Source organism: Amphiprion ocellaris, chromosome 10, assembly GCF_022539595.1.
Source record: "Amphiprion ocellaris isolate individual 3 ecotype Okinawa chromosome 10, ASM2253959v1, whole genome shotgun sequence".
Lineage (NCBI taxonomy): Eukaryota > Metazoa > Chordata > Actinopteri > Pomacentridae > Amphiprion > Amphiprion ocellaris.
In genome coordinates, this window is record NC_072775.1 from 24,150,987 (window position 1) to 24,159,450 (window position 8,464).

Consider the following 8,464-nt stretch of genomic DNA (forward strand, 5'->3'; position numbering starts at 1 on the left):
CCTACATGTACAATGTATTTCTTTAATTAATATATTTAATTCATACTAGTTGTTTTTGTCTCAATGATTTATGATATTTTACTCAACTTGTGATGTGTTGGATTTAATATGTCCTCGTATAAAAATTTGAACAGAGGCATGCTGTCTCTCCCATGTGGGCGTATCAGGTAGTGGTGTCCAGCTGTGCTCTGGCGGGTTCAAGCTGAGGATAAAGAGACAGTCATGCAGATCACAACCAGGCATCACCTGAGTAAAGAAGGTGAGCGTCCGTACAATATAGCTTTGAAACAGTGATGAAGATCGACATGTCGCTCAGTTTTTGGAGACGACAAGTAGTACCCAATTAGAAGCTGACTGTTCACAGTCAATGACAGTGGTACCTTTTTAAAGCAACTGCTGTGTTTATTCACCTTTTGGAAGAATTTGTGTTTTGCCTGAAACCTGATAGTCCAAAGTCTGACAAAAGGCCCAAACAAACTTTATTACTGTTTGATAATGTTCTTGGTGTATACATGTTTAGGTCTCTTCATATCCTTGTCTTTTGTCTGAGATTTTGTTCTCTATGAAATAGACTTATCAATGTAGACTGGGCAACCACAAGTTCTATGATCTGTTTTACAAACTTGCTTGGAAAAAAAGCAAGCTGCACTGCAACACATAAGACTGAACACATACTACTATAACACATAAAATATGCAACAATTAGTCCGTCACATACAAATAAATAAGTTACAATAACATAAAAAAAATAAAATACACACATTCCCACGCACACATCCGATTACCTTCCTTTGATAGCTGCACCTAACTGCTCATTTATGAGCTTGATTCAGATAGGGATAAAAGAGTTTTTAAAACAGTTGTATCTTCTTGTGATGATGTGAAGATGGTGAAGAAATTCTCCACCGATACCATCTTGTTTATATATAAAAGGTTTATTAAAACAAAGACAGCATCTCAGACACCATGGCATGCCTGTGAGAGGATTCAAGGCCCGATAGAATCACTCTGCAGAACAACTATTTCTCCTAGCTTATATAGATGGGTTCTTCACATGAAACCAAGCAGGTGATGGGATGCATGGTTACCGGTGCCTCGTTGTCTGGACAAGCAATAGCAATAAAGCAATAAAACAATAAACTCATTTTTTAGAGATCTGATGATTAACTTAGGATTTTATGAACTTCTGACCTAAGACCTTTTCACCTTTGTCCTGAGGCTTTTACCATCCCCATTCCCTAACTTAGACGGCCACTTGGAACAACAGATACCACACAGTTGAGCCTACACAGTGGGACTCTGTACCTCCTGCCTGAATTCAACAGTTCATACTCAGTGAATAGGACATGTGATGGATCAGAAAGAATACTGTTTGCCTGAATGATGGTGGCCCGCAAAAACAAGTCTTGGGACAAGAGAAAAATGGCATTTATGGAGAACTCCAGACTTATTGGGTATTTTAAAAAATATTTTCAAACTTTTTTTCCTCCTTTTTTCTTTAGATTGGATCTCAAGGGCAAGCAAATTTACACAAAATCTTTTAGTATTTTATACATGGATTATTTGAAATTTCACATAAAAATGTCTTCCAATTCTGACCCTCACAAGAAAATCTAGAGCATTCTCTATGGACTATGAACAACATCCAGTAGGTGGCAGCAATACACCAGTGATGCGTCTCGTCTGCGTAACTGAAAGACGAAGAAGAAAAGAAGCAGGATTTTCAGCGTGAGTGAAGTTTGCAATTGAATGAGTAAGTCCGGATCGAGAACAAACCGACAATGCTGTCTGTAAACATCCTGCGTGCATTACGAGCCTGTAGTGTTCCTCAGTCGTTCACTATCCTCCAGCTGAGACACGCCGCGGGGCTCGCCGTGTCCAGCGGCGGAGGGGGGAGAGAGAAGCAGCTAACGCTCCATGCTGTCAGAAGGTCATTCCCCATGCTCCACCAGGTATTTAACTCACACCACCACACTGACGCATGCACGGAGGCATGGAGAATGTATTCAGCACGCTTTTGTGTTACTGGACGTGTTTAAGCGACACAAATGATGCCAAAGCCTGTTGGAGTTAGCCGTTTGGTAGCTCGCTGTGTGAATGCAGGACTCCCAGATGTAGTTGAAGTCAGCCCCAGTTGAACGGCTACTGCTCTTGTCAGACATATGATATGTAACGCTGCTGCTTCATCAGTCCGTTAAAGGGACGTCCTTTTGTCATTCAGACACAGGACGCTTCAACATAATGTTCCTTAAAGCTCCTTTCAGACATAACCACCACAGCGACGCAAAGAGCGACGGTACGCACGCGATACTTGTCATTCACGCGATACTTGGACAGCGCGTTAAGTGATTTAGAATACATAATTCACTAATAAACAAAAGACTAAATCTGAACTAGTAGCTGCTTTTAAAACTGTCTAAATAACTGATAGCCTCGTTTATTCATGAATAAAACCACCAGACACAAGAACAGCTTCTTTCCCACTGCCATCACCCTAATAAACAAATAAATATTATTAGTTGGATCTTTTCTTTCTGTTGTGTTTTACTGCTGTTGGGTCCTTTTGTATGAATGTAAACGGACATATTGGTGTATATTTATTCTAAATCACGTACACATTATTATTACTGTTATCATTATTATTATTGTCAGTATTATTCTTTGTAAATGGTACTATTTGAAGAAGCAGAATGAATAGATTTGCAATCGTTATGTTAGGAGAAGGGGTGGGATTAGATAAGCTTGACTTCTTCCCACTCCTCTTGGAGTCCTCTTATTCATTGTCTTTTGTTCCTGTTTTCTTTTTATGTTGAAATGTTCAAAATAAACTTTCAAAAACAAAACAAAAAACAGCTCAGCCATTCCTCCACACCTGTACAATATACAATATACCAGTGTATGTGTACATTATTTTTGCACTAAGAACAGCATTTTCTGCTTTTTGCACTGTATTATCACTGTAGCAATTAGGATGTTGCACTACTGTGTTTATATGTGTAAATATCTGTATGTACCTTTTGATTTTTTTAAATTTTTATTACTATTATTTTTTCTCTTCTTCTTTCTATAGTTATTTTATCATTCTCTTTCTTTAATCCTAGAGTGACACCAACAGCCGAATCCAAATTCTTTGAGCTGATTCTGAAGGTTCAAGATTCAAATGTTCTTCAATGACAAGCACATGCAGCAATAAATAGGCTGTAATAAAATAAGTAAAGCACTCATAGAAAAATGTAAGTAAGAAAATAATGCGATCTGGAGAGCTCAAAACCGCTTCGTACATGCGCGCCGCAATGTTGCTTGTGTATAAGTTCCTAATTTCTGAACAGTAAAACTTCTTTCTTGCGTGATGATAATCTAACTCCTACTTTACCAACAGTGCAATGAATGGCTTCTTTGTATCAAATGATTTACCTGCAGCTGATAAACTGTGACTCAGTGAATAACAGCTCACCTGTCTGAGATGAAGAAAAGAACAGTGTGATTTATGTAGTGTGATATCCTGATCAATCTCCATCAGTCTCAATGTTCAGGATAGTCTATATAGGATAAACAATGAAGTTACTGTTGTTGTGACAGTGCAGGAAACTCCCTTGCTCTGGAGATGCTTTTTTCAATCTTGCTGCTGTCTGGTGCTGCAGGGATTTAATTAACTAAGGGGAGCACTCCTCAGCAGACTTGGCACAAGATCTGCAACATCAACACCAGTGCTTTTCTTTTCTTTTATACATAAACAACAGTATAAAGACTATGTTTTTTTTTTTTTTGTATGGAAACAGGCCTTAAAAAATCAGCTGGAAAATCAGCTGTTTCCAGCTTGAATAGTCTTTTACCACATTAACAATGTCTAGACTGTATTTCTGATTAATTTAACAAGCTCTTCATTGAAAAAAAAACTGCTTTTCTTTCAAAGACATTTCTAATTGACTCCAAACTTTTGAACGGTAGTGTATACCATAACTTTAACCTTTCTCAGACACTTCGTAGTTGTTGACATTGTCTGACGTGTGTAACTGCAATTCTATATTCATCATCATGAGGTCTGTGTTAAAGGAGTTGTATGACTGCATTATATTAAGCACAGTTTTTATGATAGAAGCAAATTTGTGCCATAGATGTGCACACTCTCTAAAAAAAAAAAGCCATTTCATGACTAAAACATATGCATGCCGACACAAAAAACAAACAAATCACCTGCCGTATTGTGTGTTTTTCTTCTGCTTTTTTGAGTAGATGCAGTCCCACTGTCCATCCACACGATGTCTCTCCACGCCGCCCCACTCCAGTGAGGGGAACCTCATTTACACTGGCAGCCTGGGCACTGCTGTTCGGGGTCAGTCATTGTGTCACATCTAAATTTTGCTGAAACTGTTTCACACTGCATGTCTTGTTTGCAGGTGTCTGAGATCAAAAATGAAAACTACACACTGTCCATCATGTGATCTCACTTTAATGACAACATTTCAATCCTCAAGCCTTCATCAGGCAAAATTTGTGAAAATCAAATTCAGTTTTTTCTTTATGCCTATATGAATAAAAAAATATTCATCATTGGTTTGGGGTAAACGGATGAGTGTATCGCCAATTTTGATTCATTTAGAAAATCTATTTTTGGGAGGAATTTGGCGTGTATTAAATTTCTCCACAATATACAGCCTTAGCTACAGTGACAGAGTGTATTATTCAGTTGAATATATGTTATAGATTTTTGTTGATAAGCATGGGAGTGTGTACACTTACTGTGTGGTGCCCTGCAATTCAGGCCACCAGATGTCACTGTGTCATTTGGTGGCTAGAAGTTGTTGAAGCAGCTTCATTAGTAATTGGACACGTGGATATGCATGAACTGAGGTTAGTGTGCCATTCTTGGGTGTCTCTTCAAAACGCAGCCCATCAACTTTGTGTTTGTGACACCCTCCTTCCCTCCACTCGACCAAAATAACCTCTACACTACATACTAGTGGTGTTCTGTTAGATACTTTTATGTCTTCAGTTCAGAAATACTTAAAGGGATTTGTGTCTATATTGAAGGCAGATCAAAGCTGAATGTAGCATTAATATATTACAATCTTAGCCGGCATCAGGATTGTTTAGATGGACAAATTATTAATGCTCTGTGATTTTGTGCTGTTAATGACATACACAGAACTGCAAAAATATGTAATGCTCCCAACTTCTTCATTTAGATGCGGCAACACACGATTAAGTTGCAACTCATAATTTTTATTAAATGCATCCAGTTGTCTTCTGTGGTGTGCTGTTGCACTAACATTAGCAAATACCAGTAAATAAGGTTATTAGAATGTAATTTAACACCAATAAAATTCTTAAACAACGTTAAATCATCCCAAGTACACCACCAGTCAAAAATTTGGACACACCTTCTCATTCAGTGGTTTTTATTAAATTATTCTGTACATTGTAGATTAATACTGAAGACATTAAAAGTATTAGAGAACACATGTGGAATTAGGTTGTAAACAAAAAAATGTTAATCTTCTGTATTAGTCTACAATGTATAAAATAATATAGATAAATAAAAAACATTGAATGAGAAGGGGTCCAAACTTTTGACTGGTAGTGTATATACACTTTATAAGTAATTTACTGTTCTGTTTAATGAGGCAAATGGTTAAAAAAAAAAACATGACTAAACCAATATGAACACGTCGAGTATTTCCCTCCATTTGAGATCGATGAGTCTCTTCCTCTCCCTGTTTTCAGTGTAGTGTTCTGTAAAAACTTGACTTGTTCTCTGTGTTTTGTCAGGGGTGAAATTCTTCTCTTACAGCACCAGTGGTGCCAGCCTCTTCCTCATGCCACAAATCCTCCTGAAAACGGGACTAGGAGTCCAGAGCTTCGCCCTCCAGGCCGCTTTCTGCGGAGTAATTGGTGTCTTTACCTTCCTCACCCCCGTCCTCCTCCACCTCATTACCAAGGGCTACGTGATCCGCCTGTACCACAACCCAGACAGAGATACTTACACTGCCATCACCTACAGTGTTTTCCTCACTGAAACAAAGTGGGAGTTCCACCAGAGCCAGGTCAGGATCCCAGCTGTCAGCAAGATGTTCACCACCTTCTATGCTGACAAAGTCGGACTCTTAGTAAACCCGGACTTGTTCCCAATCCCACATGACTACAACCATCTGATGGGCTATGATAAGCCCTTCAGCTTTAGCACAGACGACATGGACCAATCTGAGAAGAGCTGAAAGACAGGCTGAATGTGTGAATGTTGGTATATCTGTTCAAACTGTGCAGCACATACTCTCTGTTTTTACCAGGTGGAAACATCCAACCAAAAAAAAATCCTGAACTAGGACTCCAGATATTTTTTGTCAATATATTGATGGTTATTTAGTATTAATAAATTGTGACTTCATTACCATGAGCTGTTTTGTTAGTCTCAGATAATGTGTCATCACTGCTCACACTCACAAGCATCAGAAATGCGGTCACTTCTAGTCATGAACCAAATATTCTTCATCCTCATGCATGAAATAAAAACATGAAATAATTTGTCAGTACTGTCAGCAGAACTGGGTATTATTTAAAATGTGTCAGTACAGCAGCTAATACAATGCCAGTACAAATGGCAACACGATGGAATTATCCTTTTTTCTGTAAACCTGTTATTTAATTTAGCAACACGAGACACATACACAACACAAGCTGTTGTACAATAATTATGCAGAAATACAGTAAAGACTAACGTTAGCAATCTTGATCACAGAATAAGCTCTTAATGACAATCTCTACTGTGAAGGAAAAATTACTTTCTTTGCACTTACTAAGGTATTTCCTTGCAGCGGTTTGCTGAAGACATCTCAGAATATCATACAGGTTGCATCTGTCAACTGCAGTCACCTTAAATCATCCTGTAGATTCTGTCGGTAACCTTAAATGAAGCGTGTTCCTATTTACTTCTCCCGAACTGAGGCTGTGAGCACGTTCAGGCCTCCTCTCTGTCTAATATGGCCCTGAGAAAGACAGATGCTGCAGAAAAATATACATGAGAGAGACAGCTGCTGTGGGATGAAGGTATATCAAGACTCCCTGACCTGGTCAAGATTAGATACTGTTTAGTCTGACATACCTGAGCTGATAAGTTGTCCAGATGTTAAGTTGTAATCTAAATCTGGCATTCCTCCCAACTCAGTTAAACCCAAAGGTCGAAGAAAATCCTCAGAACTGGTACTGGTCAAGCACATGACCTGTTGATTTATTGTATCACTTCTCCTGATATCAGTAAACCAAACTGTTAACCTAAGTCATCTGAGTCTCCAGGGTGCCTGTGTGTCTGCCTCATCATCATTCTCTAAACACTGATGAAAGTCCGCAACATCTACAGATCCTTTGTGCCTCTGCTTTAGCTGCCATGAGCAGAGTGGAGGTTGTTTCAACCAATCATAGCTTGATAAAAGGCTTAGAGAAGAGTGTGAATCTGAGCAAGCTTTACTTTATTGAGATAGAGACAGAGACAGTTTCTTGTTGGTTAGCCTCCAGTGATGTGAAATATGTTCACTGAGAACAAGTTCAAATGAAGGTTGGTTTTGTACAGGAACTCTAAATCTAGCTGTTGGTGATGGGGGAGCAGACGCAGCAGCTGGTGTATGAAGTGGAAACTCCCTGGACAGCCAGGAGGAAGTTGGCTATGCAGCAGGTCTACAGACAGAACTGCAATCATACAGACGTGGACAAAATTGACTCAAAGGACAATCAGACCTGCAAATGCTGTTCCATATCCTGTTCATTTTTCGCCTTGTATAAATAATTATATATATATACACACGTGGACAAAATTGTTGGTACCCCTCGGTTAATGAAAGAAAAACCCTCAATCGTCACAAATAATTTGAATCTGACAAAAGTAATAATGAATAAAAATTCTATGAAAATTAATGAAAATCAGACATTACTTTTGAACTGTGGTTCAAAAGAATTATTTTAAAGAAATAAACTCATGAAACAGGCCTGGACAAAATGGTGGTACCCCTAGAAAAGACTGAAAATAATGTGACCATAGGGACATGTTCAATCAAGGTGTGTCCTCTAATTAGCATCACAGGTGTCTACAAACTTGTAATCAGTCAGTCGGTCTATTTATAGGGTTACAGTAGTCACTGTGCTGTTTGGTGACATGCTGTGTACCACACTAAACATGGACCAGAGGAAGCCAAGGAGCTGAAACATGTCTGGAGAAGGAACCCTTCAAACCTGAGACAACTGGAGCAGTCTGCTCATGAGGTGTGGACCAGAATACCTGCTGAGAGGTGCAGAAGTCTCACTGACAGTTACAGAAATAGTTTGATTGCAGTGATTGCCTCAAAAGGTTGTGCAACAAAATATTAAGTTAAGGGTACCATCATTTTTGTCCAGGTCTGTTTCATGAGTTTATTTTTAAAAATAACTCTGTTAAACTACGGTTCAAAAGCAATATCTGATTTTCATTGATTAATTT

At 38.6% G+C, this 8,464-nt stretch overlaps 1 protein-coding gene across 1 annotated transcript; it reads left to right on the top strand.

The window, feature by feature from the left end:
• The first annotated feature begins 1,689 nt into the window (after positions 1-1,689).
• Positions 1,690-6,394, top strand: tmem70 (transmembrane protein 70). The gene is made up of 3 exons (XM_023269349.3): positions 1,690-1,952; positions 4,234-4,333; positions 5,770-6,394. Exons 1-3 carry the CDS (start codon positions 1,782-1,784, stop codon positions 6,213-6,215), a joined length of 717 nt encoding a protein of 238 aa, XP_023125117.1. The 5' UTR covers positions 1,690-1,781; the 3' UTR covers positions 6,216-6,394.
• The last annotated feature ends 2,070 nt before the right edge of the window (positions 6,395-8,464 follow it).

Bases quoted from the DNA above. Each gene is read 5' to 3' on its own strand.
- tmem70 (XM_023269349.3), top strand. From the start codon at position 1,782: ATGCTGTCTGTAAACATCCTGCGTGCATTACGAGCCTGTAGTGTTCCT. The intron at 1,953-4,233 runs GTATTTAACTCA...TTTTTTGAGTAG, and splicing joins CATTCCCCATGCTCCACCAG to ATGCAGTCCCACTGTCCATC. The intron at 4,334-5,769 runs GTCAGTCATTGT...GTGTTTTGTCAG, and splicing joins CCTGGGCACTGCTGTTCGGG to GGGTGAAATTCTTCTCTTAC.